The sequence below is a fragment of the Amia ocellicauda genome, chromosome 23, assembly GCF_036373705.1.
Source record: "Amia ocellicauda isolate fAmiCal2 chromosome 23, fAmiCal2.hap1, whole genome shotgun sequence".
NCBI classification, from domain to species: Eukaryota; Metazoa; Chordata; class Actinopteri; order Amiiformes; family Amiidae; genus Amia; species Amia ocellicauda.
In genome coordinates this window covers 19324013-19340064 of record NC_089872.1, presented here as the reverse complement: position 1 = coordinate 19340064, position 16052 = coordinate 19324013, and the positions used below count along the sequence as shown (strand labels likewise).

General features: G+C 44.6%; 1 protein-coding gene across 3 annotated transcripts in view; it reads left to right on the top strand.

Moving 5' to 3' along the window:
- qkib (QKI, KH domain containing, RNA binding b) overlaps positions 1-16052 on the top strand; it is a 118214-nt gene that overhangs the window by 24311 nt on the left and 77851 nt on the right. For all 3 annotated transcript variants that reach the window (XR_010805404.1, XM_066697373.1, XM_066697374.1), the window contains exon 2: positions 10491-10633. Coding sequence is in view for 2 of the 3 variants with exons in the window: in XM_066697373.1 (XP_066553470.1) it covers positions 10491-10633 (143 nt within the window). In the remaining variant the exon portion in view is untranslated. The remainder of the gene's footprint in view (positions 1-10490; positions 10634-16052) is intronic.

Here is a 16052-nt window from a genome sequence, read left to right as displayed (position 1 = left end):
GAATTACAGAGGAACAGACTGAGTGCCATAGAAAACTGAATGATTCCTAATATCCAGTGCTAGTATCTTATTATAGTTCACCTGCAGTTGAGAGCAACACACAGCACTACAGATCGCTTCCCAGTGAGAGGGGATTGTGTAGCATTAGGCATTTCTCCGCACTATACATTAGACACACGTGGTTCCAGTCTGCATGGGCTGGCCTGAGATTAATGCAGTTAAAGAATTACAATATCTGCCAGATGAGAGATCTATAGATCACAGCTTGCGTAGCTTCACTTTCCCTGCGATGTGGAGAGATCAATCCAGGCTGTTTACTTCCCTTCTGTTTACAGGCCAGACGTTGACTCTCTTCCCTCCAAATAAACAGAGCTGAACTCTATGGCCCCGTTCGGCCCTCTTCATCCATCTGATCGAAGAACCAGGAGCAGTCTTTTAATTAGGTTTCCCCCGCAGTGCGTCCTAATGACCGAGGCCGGCGGAGAGATCCTGCACAGACAACTGGGGGGGCAGCGCTCTGGGGACCCGCGGACGTAAATATCCTTTATTTGCGCCGACACCTGCACCTTGGTGGGGTCTCTCCCGCTCAGCTGCAAGTAAATGCCAAGCTGCATGCCTTTACCATCCTCCCGGTTTCCACACTGTGCATCAGAGAGTGGGTTTTATTCACGGCCCCACTCTCCAACTTCCTAAGTTGGTTTCCTTTCAGCAGCGATGGCCTCGGATTGTTTATCCTCCGGCCTCGGAAAAGCTGCCCATAAGCAACGGTGTACGCCGAAAAATGTCAAAATCACTTTTTGTTTTGTTCTTTGTTATCTCTGTTTTGTAACAGAGATATCTTAAGCCTCCATGTGTGACTTGTAGACAGGATTAAAACAGAACATTTTTTAAAAGCACCTGAAACCCCCCACCAGATCAATCAGGAACACTATTTTGCAGTTTACATCCTTTCATCATGGAAATCCATTTACCTGTGATTGAGCTTAGTGGTACTATGCCTTTGATTTATTCCAGCCCAGTGTAAATCTGTTGTTCGGTGTTTCTTGTCAGGGGGATGAGGAAGCTTGTGGTAGAGGGATTTTTTTTTTCTCAGCAGCAGTTTGTGTAACACCGTTTGTACTCTGCGCCGCCATAGGAAATTCAGAGGTTACTTGCTTAATTAAGGCCCTCTGAGGGTTTGACTCAAGATGAACCTGCATCTCGTATGAAAGACTTGTTTCTATTCACTACAAAGCATTGTTAACCCTTAACAAACACACAGTGCAGTGTTGTATTAGTGGTATTCATTTCTCTGATATTCTATTCTTTATTACTTCAGTTTGTTTTGTTGTGTGTGGGAGGGTCTCTGTCCTTTTTTTCGATAATGGTTCTAATCTCCATATCTGTCTTTATATTTATTTGTCTGTTATCTCTGTATTTGTTCTACTGCATCATGACTAAGGAAAATATTCTCCATATCAAGCTCTGCTGGAGATTTAAATGTAAAAAGGTCCTACTGTGATAAGATTGTAATGATCGGAATTATTTCAACACAGACGTTTGCTTTCAGCTTCCAATTAAAATGTTACAAATCCGTCAGGTAAGAAGCCAGGCTGCCTGCGAGTGTTTAATGTATGAACTTAATGGCTTAGATTAAAAAATAAATTGATGTTTTGGTACCAGCATCACATGCTATTTCAATGTGATGAAATGGAATCGGAAATTTGCGCTTTAAGAATTCATGCTTTGAAACCTGATCAACTTAAATGTGTTTTTTCTTTCCCCAGTCTACACTGCTGCCTGTAAAGCATACACTGCATACACTAATATAGTAGTTGTGTCAGTAGGGTGTTCACGCTGTAGTTCAGTGTGTGTCAGTAGGGTGTTCACGCTGTAGTTCAGTGTGTCAGTAGGGTGTTCACGCTGTAGTTCAGTGTGTGTCAGTAGGGTGTTCACGCTGTAGTTCAGTGTGTCAGTAGGGTGTTCACGCTGTAGTTCAGTGTGTGTCAGTAGGGTGTTCACGCTGTAGTTCAGTGTGTCAGTAGGGTGTTCACGCTGTAGTTCAGTGTGTGTCAGTAGGGTGTTCACGCTGTAGTTCAGTGTGTGTCAGTAGGGTGTTCACGCTGTAGTTCATTGTGTCAGTAGGGTGTTCACGCTGTAGTTCAGGATGTCAGTAGGGTGTTCACGCTGTAGTTCAGTGTGTGTCAGTAGGGTGTTCACGCTGTAGTTCAGTGTGTCAGTAGGGTGTTCACGCTGTAGTTCAGTGTGTCAGTAGGGTGTTCACGCTGTAGTTCAGTGTGTGTCAGTAGGGTGTTCACGCTGTAGTTCAGTGTGTCAGTAGGGTGTTCACGCTGTAGTTCAGTGTGTCAGTAGGGTGTTCACACTGTAGTTCAGTGTGTGTCAGTAGGGTGTTCACGCTGTAGTTCAGTGTGTCAGTAGGGTGTTCACGCTGTAGTTCATTGTGTCAGTAGGGTGTTCACACTGTAGTTCAGGATGTCAGTAGGGTGTTCACGCTGTAGTTCAGTGTGTGTCAGTAGGGTGTTCACGCTGTAGTTCAGTGTGTCAGTAGGGTGTTCACGCTGTAGTTCAGTGTGTCAGTAGGGTGTTCACGCTGTAGTTCAGTGTGTGTCAGTAGGGTGTTCACGCTGTAGTTCAGTGTGTGTCAGTAGGGTGTTCACGCTGTAGTTCATTGTGTCAGTAGGGTGTTCACGCTGTAGTTCAGGATGTCAGTAGGGTGTTCACGCTGTAGTTCAGGATGTCAGTAGGGTGTTCACGCTGTAGTTCAGTGTGTGTCAGTAGGGTGTTCACGCTGTAGTTCAGTGTGTGTCAGTAGGGTGTTCACGCTGTAGTTCAGTGTGTCAGTAGGGTGTTCACGCTGTAGTTCATTGTGTCAGTAGGGTGTTCACGCTGTAGTTCATTGTGTCAGTAGGGTGTTCACGCTGTAGTTCAGTGTGTGTCAGTAGGGTGTTCACGCTGTAGTTCAGTGTGTCAGTAGGGTGTTCACGCTGTAGTTCAGTGTGTGTCAGTAGGGTATTCACGCTGTAGTTCAGTGTGTGTCAGTAGGGTATTCACGCTGTAGTTCAGTGTGTGTCAGTAGGGTGTTCACGCTGTAGTTCATTGTGTCAGTAGGGTGTTCACGCTGTAGTTCAGGATGTCAGTAGGGTGTTCACGCTGTAGTTCAGTGTGTGTCAGTAGGGTATTCACGCTGTAGTTCAGTGTGTGTCAGTAGGGTGTTCACGCTGTAGTTCAGTGTGTCAGTAGGGTGTTCACGCTGTAGTTCAGTGTGTGTCAGTAGGGTGTTCACGCTGTAGTTCAGTGTGTGTCAGTAGGGTGTTCACGCTGTAGTTCAGTGTGTGTCAGTAGGGTGTTCACGCTGTAGTTCAGTGTGTCAGTAGGGTGTTCACGCTGTAGTTCAGTGTGTGTCAGTAGGGTGTTCACGCTGTAGTTCAGTGTGTCAGTAGGGTGTTCACGCTGTAGTTCAGTGTGTGTCAGTAGGGTGTTCACGCTGTAGTTCAGTGTGTGTCAGTAGGGTGTTCACGCTGTAGTTCAGTGTGTGTCAGTAGGGTGTTCACGCTGTAGTTCAGTGTGTGTCAGTAGGGTGTTCACGCTGTAGTTCAGTGTGTCAGTAGGGTGTTCACGCTGTAGTTCAGTGTGTGTCAGTAGGGTGTTCACGCTGTAGTTCAGTGTGTCAGTAGGGTGTTCACGCTGTAGTTCAGTGTGTGTTAGTAGGGTGTTCACACTGTAGTTCAGTGTGTCAGTAGGGTGTTCACGCTGTAGTTCAGTGTGTGTCAGTAGGGTGTTCACGCTGTAGTTCAGTGTGTCAGTAGGGTGTTCACGCTGTAGTTCAGTGTGTGTTAGTAGGGTGTTCACGCTGTAGTTCTCAAGACAAGTCCCTGAGTGATCTCTGAGGCAGCAGTCTTTGTAAGCAAGGCTGGGTCTGACCACTAGCAAAGGGCATGGGGTTATATGTGCATCAATCACAATCTTTCATCACTGCGGCACACTTCACAAGGCGGACATGTCATCTGAACGGCAGCTCCGCTTGGTGCTCCGGCTGTAGCCGGTGGACGGTGTCATATTTAAATAAAGCAATCACGTCAGAAATAACCCAGTGCCCTTCTGAGTTTTGGTATAAAAATTGCAGAGCCCGCTGTGACGGGGCAACCTGATATGACCACCGAGAACGCCAACAAAAGGGAAAGAGAAAAATCACTCTTTAAATGTCAGATCGACCAGTCAGGGCTGCAAATATACCGCTGTCATTCACGTGGAGGGGAGTGCAGGGACTCAGTGCAGCCGGCTTAGGGCTCTCCGGCTTTTGCATTGCGGCAGAGTAGCTCTCGTAAAACAGGCGCCACAATAGCTGGGACTAAACATATTGATTACGCTGAAGGGGGTTTGGTTTAGGTCATGACACCAAATTAATGGCCTGATAAGTTTTAGTGATACCGCTGATGGTCATATAATTAATGGGCTGTCAACTCGGGAGAACGCGCTGCTAATGGAAGCGCCTGCACTTGTTATAAAAACGGTACCCCAGCGTCATTTTAATGGTTTTATGTAGATGTTTAATAGAAGAGCAAAAGGACTGAGATGGGAAATAGCCTGAGTGGGAAATGTATAGCATTAACAAGCTCCTCAGACTGAAGGTAAGAGGGGAGGAAAAGAAAAAACCTACCTTGAAATATGCCTTGGGAGTATTCTGCATTTCTCGCTTTGAAGCCGAGGAAGTGAATCTAACTGAATTAATTTTACAGACACAGTGTTCATATTTTACAATTCCACAAGGGCCTCTTGTGGAATATGAGAATAAAGTTTATAGAAGAAATAAAAACAGCGTTTCCAATGAACTGTTTTGTTTTGACGTTCTTGAACGCTGGTCTGGAGGGTCCATCTGCACCTGAACGAAGAGAAATGTTTTTCTCCCCTGCTCTGAGTGAAACTGACAATTAATTATGACCTGAACATCCCTGTGCACAGGAGAAGAGATATGTATGTGGGATAAGCAGCACGGTTTATGTCTAGTGTGGCCATGACAAAGTATTGTCATTTTATTATTGTCATATTGCAGCAAATCCCAGCTCTGTAAATGAATGTACAAATACAGTTTACAGAGTAGATAATTGGAGGCCTTTCTGTTGAATACTTTCCAGAGGGATTTGCCTCTCACACGTGCTCCTGTGCATCGTTCGGCTTGCCAACTTGGAACAAGTGTGTAGCCGGAAATATGATTGTTTAATAAAACAATAGCGGAGGGAGGAGGAGAACCGAGGGACCGGGTTGGAGGATGCGTCTTACTCCATTCAGCCTCGCTTTGTTTTGATGAGAGCGACGGCAAACCTTTTATTGGCATTCGCTCTCTGGCATTGTTTACAGCACGATGCCGACTGTTACATGAGTTATTGTGCCGTGTGTGACAGCACCGAGATGCCTTAACTTTCTGACATGAATGAATCAAGGCACTCATGAGTTATTTTCTAAACAAGCATTGTCTGACATGGACTCCAGAACGAGCCTCTTTGACAGACTGCCTGGTGAAAAAATAAAAATACCAGCGCACTAAAAATAGCCGACACTACATTTGTTAAAAGCAGGGTGGGAGAGGGGGATAAATAAAACATAGAAAGTAGTAGTTTGTGAAAAAGCACTGTTCATGAGGCAATTGACACCTAAACCTTGCAGACTAATTATCAAATGTTTAAAATACATAATTAATCAGTAGCAGAACATCAGTTTTCTGCACAGTGGGGGTTATTGTACACACTTTCAAAACAAGGAGAAATATTTTGCACCGAGCGTGGCAACTCTATATTACAAGGTAGGGTATGTCAGTCAAACACTTAATTAGCATCACACATTTCCCTGAGGATTTACTGTAAATTCAACTTTTAGGTTTGTGGTATATTATGTTCACAGATGCACAGCTTTTTACGTCTGTGGATATAATGTGTAATTATTTACACTCATAAAGCTACAACACATTTTTGTGGGTGGGTAGAAAAATAAAACGGTTTCTCATCCACCCTTTATGATAGTTTTTCTCATCCCCAAATAGGGTTGTTATCCTATAAGGTGTTATTATTTTTCATAAGCCTACGTTTTGTTCTGAAAATTAGCCGCCTCTGTTGGGAATTTGGAGACGGTGCAACATTTCCACGAATAAGCCCTGACGCCACAGTGTGGCTAAAACAGCTCCGCTTACCTAATGGGGACGTGTGTGTGTGTGTGTGTGTGTTCAGGGGAAAATGGATGGCGGGGGGGGTAGTGAGAAGTTAGACTCCGGTCCCTTCATAATGGCCTGTCGAAAAAAGAGAAGAGTCAGCTGTTTAAAAATCTCCTCATGCCTATCATATAAATCAGCTGTGCGCACGATTAGTGGGGGAAAATGCTGGGCGATGATTTATGAGATGGGGGGGGAGATCATTCTCAGACCCAGACCCAGACCTGCGCAGCCGTCTGCCGATTGTGCTGGAGTTTGCTGTGTGTTCACCTGCTAGATCATCCCCAAAATGATCCCTCTGACGTACCCCAGCGGGCGTATGCTGAGCTGAGTTACTGTACGTGTATTTTTGGTCCTTATCCTCTCCCCTTGTCCCTCTTCTTTGGGGCAGTATCAGATAATGTTACCCTAAGTCCTTTTCCAGGTTTCCTGCAAAGCAAATAATCCATAAAATGTACACCTATAAAGGAAGGTGTACACCTCGACGCAATGCCCAGGGTGGCATTTAAAGTAGTCCATTTCTGTACGTTTCTCCGCGAGAACAATTATTTGGAGACTCTGGGAACAAAACGGCATTTTACTGCCAACGTCTGGAAAAAAATTAAGCACTAGAATGCGAGATTTAGAGTTAAAGGTAAGAAATATTGCAGCTCTTTCAATCGCACTGAGTGCACTCAAAATGTCAATTGCGGGCTCTTAGGGAGGGAACCGCCGGTGGGTGTTTTGCTCCAGCAGCAGCGGCTCTGCTCGTTGTTGCAAGCCATGCAGTTGTGCTCGGCGCTGTAGCGTATACGGACCTGCAGGCCGGCGCTCCGCGGAGAATGATTGAATTCTGAGATCCAGAAAGCTGACAAATCACTAAAAGTGCTGTCCATTAATCACCTGCCTGACAGTTTAATCATCCTAAGAACTAGTCTTCAATTGGACTCCAGGACAAAGCTACAGTCAGGAATGTTTTCAGTGGGTTGTGAGAAGCCATTGTTGGAAGTGTGTTGCACCGAGAGGTCACTGCTGTTACAGGAATGCTCAGAGCGTGCGAGAGAGAGACTGAAAGCAAGGATAGAGTATAGAAATACACCCAGGACGAAAGTGTGAATAGAAGATGTGTGCAGTTCGGGCATGGACCGAGAGACTGGGAGGCATGGGAGAGAGACTGGGATGAGCAGGAGGCGTGGCGAGGGACTGGGAGGCGTGGGTGAGGGACTGGGTGGCGTGGGAGAGAGACTGGGATGAGCGGGAGGCGTGGGTGAGGGACTGGGAGGCGTGGGAGAAAGACTGGGATGAGCGGGAGGCGTGGCGAGGGACTGGGAGGCGTGGGCGAGAGACTGGGAGGCGTGGGAGAGAGACTGGGATGAGCTGGAGGTGTGGCGAGGGACTGGGAGGCGTGGGCGAGAGACTGGAAGGCGTGGCAGTGAGACTGGGATGAGCGGGAGGCGTGGGCTAGAGACAGGATTGAGTGGAAGGAGTGGGCGAGAGACTGGGAGGCATGGGAGAGAGACTGGGATGAGTGGGAGGTGTGGGCGAGAGACAGGGAGGGAAGAGTAGGGAACGCAACTCAACCATTACACAGCATCCCTCACCACTTCCATTACCAAGACTGTCTTTACATAATCTGCAGGCGTCAGGAATTGATTGTCCTGTTCATTAAGATTCAGAAAATTACGGTGAACTTTCACATATCGGTTACATTTCTAACATTTTAATCATGGTGAAATAGTACATTATAAGTTAAAGAAAGCTCTGAGACTGTGGGGCAGACACACCTAACGATGTGAAGTTACATTTAAGCCGTCCAACTTTTCATGGAATCTCCCATCTGCTTTTTTCTAGACAATTTAAGCAAGAACATCCCAGCTGGACCCTGACGTGTCTGTTCACTGGAATGGGGTTTCAAACCCTTTCCCCAGATTTCAAATCGCGTAATTTGTAGTTATTAAAATCTATCTGTGCGATCGTTATAGGTCACCGAGGGGATTATAGCATGAATGTTTCCCATTAAGTAATCACAGCTTGACCAGGCGGGTGTCGTGCCGAGCTCCTATTACACTAAACCCACGGGGGAGTCCTCTGGGCTTTGCCCCGAGGAGGGGTGTCCGGTCTGGACCCTGGATTGCCCTCTCTATTTTGATCTCAATCAATATTGTTTAGTGTGTGGTGCACAGACATGCATGTGCACATGAGACACCAATGCCCTGGAGTTTCATGAGGGAATTAGGGAAATAATATCAATATATTTATTTATTTACTTACTTAAGAACGGAGACATATTGTTTTCCTTTCATGCAATTCTATTCAAATCATCTTTGTGTTTAATTAATGTAATTGATTAGGAACACCCGTATGTAAAAATGTACACATGCACACGTAAAGAGACACCATTTATTACATGCAGTATCTCGTCTTTGGAGTCATTAGTGTTTCCTGTTGAACTGTGGAGTGCCAGTCAGGGCGTCTGCACCGTAATTCGCCTTGACTGTAATTAAATCTTTCACTCCTCCAATGTTTGCCCTTGTGAATTGCTGTAGAGAATTCATTTTTTAAGTAATAGCATTATACAGCGCACTGTAGCTTGGGACTCGGATATTTAATGTCTTTTATGAAATATTAACTAAGTTGATGGTTTTAATTATCACTCCCACCTTATTAAAGCAGCCGAGCTCTTCCTCCAGGGGGATGAGTGCAGTTGATTTTAGAAATGGAAGTTATTACTCTTCTATTAAATCAAAGATTAGATCTCATGTAATTACAGATATTATTACTCTCCTGTTTTCCTGTTTTCTGTCTGAACCTGTGAGAAGCCGGTGGTGTAGAGCTGTTTAAAACATGCAGCTTGTGTGTGTGAGAGGTGTGAGAGGTGTGAGAGGTGTGAGAGGTGTGAGAGGTGTGAGAGGTGTGAGGGTGTGTGAGAGGTGTGAGAGGTGTGAGGGTGTGTGAGAGGTGTGAGAGGTGTGAGGGTGTGTGAGAGGTGTGAGGGTGTGTGAGAGTGTGTGAGGGTGAGTCTGTGTGTGTGTGGTTTTCTTCGTCCTGAATGTGACACGGATGTGTAGCTATAGCACCTGTTTGCTGATACAGCCTGCTTAATATATCTCACAGCTGGACCTCTTTAACAGGTGGGACGAACCTCCTTATCTGCCTCAGCCCGCCTGCATCATTCATCACCACGCTCGCTTTAGAATAACTCTCTGGAGGCCCCCCAACGGGCGAGGTCAGCGGGTGGTATAATGTATTGCGTTGTATCGAGGATAGCAGCGATACCCTAATGTAAATAATTAATCATTGCTTTCCTGCCGAGACCTCTTCTACAAACACGGCGCACCTGTGCAGCGGCAGAGGGCCGTGGGGCGCTGCGAGGTTTCTCTGTGTGTTGTGTGTGGCAGGAATGGAGGCTGAAGGTGAAGGCTTGTGTTTTCCTGCCACTGTGGCTGATCCATCATCCCCTGGCTTGTTCTCGGTGCTCCTAGCGGCACCAGGACGCTTGAGAGGATGAGATAATAGGGGGGTGTATGCCCGGGAATGTATTCTGCTAAGCAGGGGAAACTAATCTTGCTTCGATAAATGGAAGTGTCTGTCTTTGATTGTGTGTTTGCCTTCGTGGTGGAAAAAGCCTATGGTGCCTTTTTGAAGCACAAGAAAAGCCTCATAGAGTCTATCTTTCAGGGTATTTGTCTCCTGTAAAGAATGTATTTGTCGTTTGTTATATGCAGGCCTTTGATTGCAGTTTTTTTATCGTATACTACGCAAACAAATCTGGTAGTTTCTCCAAAACCCGGACTATATTTGAATTGAAGATGAGTGTGAAGGTTGTTGCTTCAGAAGGCTACCGTGTTTTATCCTGATTAATCCTGATTGCTGCAAAGACCCCAGAGACTTCTTTTAGGAACTCCAGCCGTCGGTATTCGCTTCGCCCGTTAATTCGCACATGTTATATTCCAGGCATGGCACGGACTGACAATATTACAAACATGAAGGTACACGGCAACAAATGTGATTAACAGTGTGATAAACACCTCTATGCTTGTGAGATTATCTGTGTGTTAATGCTGGCTGAGGACACGGGTTAAGTACATATGATCAATGCAAGATTTTTTTACATTTTACATATTCGCGGTCGATGGCGAGGAATCTCTAATGATGCAAGCGGCGCCCGACTGGCCTAGAAGGGCAAAGTTTAACATGCTGGTTTTTTGTGTCAAATGGAAAATTGATCGTACTGTAAATGGTGAGTTTGCAGCCGGACGAGAGCTGACAGCTACTTACTGGGTTTTTCCCCTCTCTTCTTCTTCTCTTCCAGAAATCAGCAGAGTACGAAAGGACATGTACAATGACACATTAAATGGCAGCACAGAGAAAAAAAGCTCAGAATTACCTGATGCTGTGGGGCCTATTGTACAGTTACAAGAGAAACTTTATGTGCCTGTAAAAGAATATCCTGATGTAAGTATTGATATATTCCTATTTATGGTTCTTTTGCTGTGTTGGAAGTTGGGGGACTGCTGAGGAAATATGTCTTAACCTGAATTTGCTCTTCACCATCTAATAAGAAATACAGCTCAGTGCTGCTTCATACTGGCATCATGTTCAATTAGATGTTAAAGTAAATATAATTGAATTGAAATCCCTCATACAAAACAGGCCAATGTTTATTTTCTGCTACACTGGGGCCTTTGGGAAGGATTGGTTGGGAAAGGTGCAGTTGGGGGTTCGCCCGTTCTCAATTCTTCTGCGGAGACTCAATTTAAATCTCAGGTTTTCAATCTGGCGGTTTCAGTGCCAGGATTTTAATAGATTCCTGCAAGGAACGGAGAAGTGCATTATTCAGACGGCCCTGGGGAGATATTTTCTCCCATCACCCTCTGCCAACCTCAAATACACAGGATTACTTTAAAGGAGGGCGCTGGCCAAGCCATATAGGTTTCCGCGTTTTCAGCGATTTTCCTTTAGTACACCGAATTATAGATGCACGCATTTATCATTGTTGAAATGTCTTTAGGAACGTCTGTCTACTCCTTTAATCTCTTTAATAATCAACCGCAGCACAGCGTTACCTAAGCCCACGGACCCAGGGGAGCGCAGTGAGCTCAGGGCAGATTGATCCCAATTAACTCATTCCATTGCTTTTGCTCCTCCGAAAGCTACGCTAATCAAGATGTTTTACAAGGACGTTAACATTGATTAGGATTAGTGACTTACACATTGTAATGGGCCCCAAAGACTTCTTGTAGAGAGCTTTTCCAGATAAACTTCACACAACCACTAAAACTTTTCTCGTCCGTGGCAGCCAAACAATAAGAGCCAGGTAAATATCAAAATACGCGTACTTTACACCACCCTCGGTTAACGAGCGAGACAGCTGCCAGTAACGCATCCTGATTTAGTGTTATAAATAAAAAGGTACAGATACTTGTGAAGGAGGACAAGAATATGTAACTAGTGGTTCACAGGTTCAGATCAGGTAACGGTGACATAAAATGTAATAACAAGTTCCTTTAGTGTAAAGTTCTCCTATTAATGAAACACTGCACAATACTTGTAATATGCCTAATCCACCGAGTATTTGTTTCTCATCTATGCAAAAATGTTATTCTATGTATTGTTTATAGTCTTGGAGAGTCTGAAAACAAGTGTCTTTGCAAGACAGTATCATCTCTCTTTAGGGATAAGTTTGATTTAACATTTATAACATTTTAAATACATTACAATGAATTAAACCAAATACACACCAAAGTAACCCCTCCCCAGAAAGTACACAGATCTATTAGTTGTATGATCTGGTTTGGTATGAAGACAAATTAATTTAGGATTGAGCCCCTGGGTAACACTCATGTTTGTCGCGATCTCCATTAAGCTGAATCATGCGTTTCTGCTCGGGTCTCGTGCTCGTGTCTCAGTGTGTTCGGAAGCTGCTCATTAGGAGTTTGGAGCTTAATTCCACTGCAGACGGCAGTTAATGAAGATAGATTCATTCATTAGGTGACGATTTTAACTACCATTTGTATTGTACGCACCGTCATCGTCCTGGGACTGGAGACATTTCGGAGCGGTGGACGTTGCTGCTTAAAATAAAATAACCTATTTACAGTGGCGCGTAGCATTCGAAGACTTTGACTTTCCACGGCCTCCTTAGTCTGGTCTTTAAAAAAAAAAAAAAAAAAAAAAAGCTAACATTTGGGGTGTTAAAAGATGTAACTTTCTTTGACTCTGCTTGATGTCTGTCCACAAAGTCTTTCTATTGCTGAGGCCCCCTCTGAAGCTCATTATAGTCATACACACAAAAATAAAAGATGACACGAATGGCCATGGTACAGATTTCTTATCCGAATGTACGGTTCCTTTACTCTACCCTTCTGCGTGCGGAAGTTCATTCATCTAATGGGGTTGGTGTTCAGTGCTGGTAGTCGAAGCAGAACCACCGGGCATCACTGCGAGACTCCCGGGCACCACACCGCGGGACTGTGTGACGGCAGCCGTGTGGAAACGCTCACCGTGCGAGTCGCAGATCGGAGACACTGACCACTGACACGAGCCTAGTCTCCACCGGCCCCCGTCGGGTCTCCTGGCAGTGACGGATGGTGGATGAGAGGCTCAGAGCATGATGGTTTGGCGTCTCTGCATCCTCGTGAGAAATAATTTTAGTTTTTTGCTCTCTGCATGCGTGTGTGTGTTTGTTTGTGCGTGAGATTCTGTGGTCATCTATAATCTAGTGATAACGATACTTTGGCCAAGCTGAAGTCCAACGACTCTTTCGGTCAGGGGCTGACGGTTGCGCTTGTCACTTCATTTACAAAGCTTTCCATCTTGTGAGCCGGTTGTAGAGAAGCAAATATATTTATTGAAACTAATATTGAATAATAGTAATAATAATAAAGCTTTATTGGCCGTTAAATAGAACATAAAATGGTAATTTGTTTTCAGCTCACATCACGGCACAATACTTAAACATTAACAATACGAAACTTTAAAATAATGTTCTTGTTTTACCTCTTCCCTCTGTCCTCTGAGCCGAATGCGCGCCTCCCTCCAAAACACATTTATTTTGTTTTCTGAAGGTTTATTTCTGAGAAGCTTTCAGACAAACCCAGCAGTCAGATTGTCGACGTCCTGTGGACACTGATACAGCGCAGATCCATCTTTCAGACGTGCCACTAGTGCCATATCATCCGCATATCTAATCAACGTTTAATCCCCAGTGTTGCTCATCAACTCATTCGTGTCAATTGAGACTAAAACAGGGGACAGGACCCAACCCTGAGGGACTCCTGTGTTTACAATCAATTCATCAGACACAAACCCTTTCACCTTGACGCGCGGTGGCCGATCACACAGCGATGCCCCAATCCACAGGATTTAGCTGCAGATCACACTGACGTCTCGGTAATAGATGTACCTGAATTTAGTTAAAAGCAGAAGAAAAATCCATAAGCACAACACATACAGAAGTGCCTGAGATGTCCGTATTGGCGTAAAGTTACTTCTGAAAGGGTTAGTGTGCTAGTGTTAGTGTCCACTCCTTGTTCTGCTTTATGGCCGAAATTTGAAAGATCCATTTTATCCGTTAGACCAAGAACCCCTTCTGCAGATTTCTTGAGTATGGGAGTTAAGGCAACTGATGAATTCATTCAAAAGGGTTGCATTGTGTTGTTTGTTGGTTGTGTTATTTCTCTACCTATCATGGTGTTCAATCTCCGCCACACCTCTCTTGCATTGCCTCCGACGAACCTCTTTCTATGTTTTATTTACAATGTGTTCCCTTTATTATTCATTAGCGTCCTTAAATGACTTCAGATTCCCACGAGCCATTTCAGATTCCCATCATTCATGCATTAGATTTGTCAGCTAAGTTAGTTCATGTTGGGCTGTATATATTTTTATCTTTTGTAATGGATTTCCCTGGCAGATGTTGAATTTGCATCTGTAAGATTTTGTCTCCTCCAGCACGCAGTTCAGACTACTTAGTATGCGGCGCCTCCGCCTTGATGGTATTTGACTTTGATTTCTTTTGGACTCGAGAAGGGTTGCTTTACCATCTCTGAAAAGGTTAAGGAGGATTAGGAACCCATACAGTATGTAATGAGTCTCCCCTGCTATTTCGCTTGACTCCTCGCTCTCGGCCGTGAAGACACACTTTGCCGGTTCTCCTCGTGTCAGAGTTTCTAAACACAACCCGTTTCCGCAGTGAAATGGGGATTTAAGCTCGAGCGTACGAGTGTGGGAGTCCCGAGAGGCGTTCCTCAATGAGTAATTTCCTAAGACATCACCGGCCTTCGAGGATCCTCAAGCACTCATCTTATTGTCACCTTCCTAACGTGGGGCGTTGAGATTGAGCGGGAACGGGCTGTTACTCCATTTTGAATGTACATCCTCCATATTCCGTGTTTTTCTGTTTGTGTTCCTCTGCAAATCTATACTTTTGTCTGTTTGAACAATTCTCCTTCATTTCAAGATTAAAAGATATCGCACCGCTGTTGTTGCTTCTGTTGTTGTTTTTCTGAACCGGTGTTCTTTGAAGTATCACATCGAACAGAGCCCAGACAATGTATTGCCAATAGCTGTCTTCAGTGTCCTGATTATGTAGTCAATTTGATAATTGCAAGAGGCCTGTTAGTACTGATTAATGCTAAACTATGAGCTCTTAAAGCTCTTTTGCGGCTCTTTCGGTGCATTCGAAGAGCTATGCAATTATCTCATCCACGGCGCCGTTTCCTCACGAGGGTTTCAGGGAGGGAGGGGAAGCGATGAGGTTGGAAAGGCCAGAAGCGATAAACAGCTTGTGCTTGCATTCTGGACTGTTTACTTAAAATGCTCTAATTAATCTAACTCGGTGATGAACTCGGGGATTACCTTTGGCGTGCGAGGTTTCTCAATAAACTTTGTCTTGTGTTTTTATGCATTGCTAGGGCAGGAACACGGCAGAAAATAAATTAATTTGTTTTATCCGCTTACACTCTGCTTGGCCTTTGGCATCCCACACATGATCCAATTTACCAAGCATGTTATTTAGAGGGGAATAAATGGGGGGGGGTGAGGATTTAGAACAATATTGCCCAATAGAAAGGATTTTTGCTATATTAATACATTTGTGAAAATGCGCTTACTATATGAGTTTACTGGAGAGCAGACACTTTCAAACTGATTCATTCGACGCCTCGCTTTGGCACGTTCCTTGGTCACACTGCTGAACAAGACTCTTAGGATTTAAAATTTCACTACAGATAATGTTATCTCGCTTTAACCATTTGTAATTAGGGTTCAGAAATTGCCATGATGTTATAGTGCCTAAAAAAAGAAAGCCATAGATTGTTGACAATCAACTAAACCTACTAGTTACCACTGATTTTACTGATGTCAGTTATGGTGAAATCATTATATACTGAATATGCTGATGGCTTTCTGTACATGAACAACTTTTGATCAGAAACTCATGAACCAGTTAAAGCCCAGCATTCAAATAAACAATACAAAATGTGCATTTAATCAATATCCCTTTTCTTACTGCTCTCGGCATATCTGCATGGATAGAAACGCCCTTTTTGGAAAAGCACATCCTATGCAGGGATTTATCAGGATACGAAAGAACGGGGCGGATAATAAACACGGCATTGTACTGGACAATGCGATTTGAGTATAAAACACTAAATACTGCACTCGTAGTTGAGTTCCACGCGGTCTGCAGTTGATTACTGAAAGCTTGCAGTGTGTCAGGGGCCTGGAGGGAGAGCTCGATGGCAGGGTGTTTTTGGGTCAGGGTTGATGTGAAGTTGCACAGCACAGTGGAGACAATTGCATGGCGTTCCCTGGCACTGTGCCTGGCTGCACAAAGCACGGGGAGCTCCTTGTCTTCTTTTACAAGCGATGA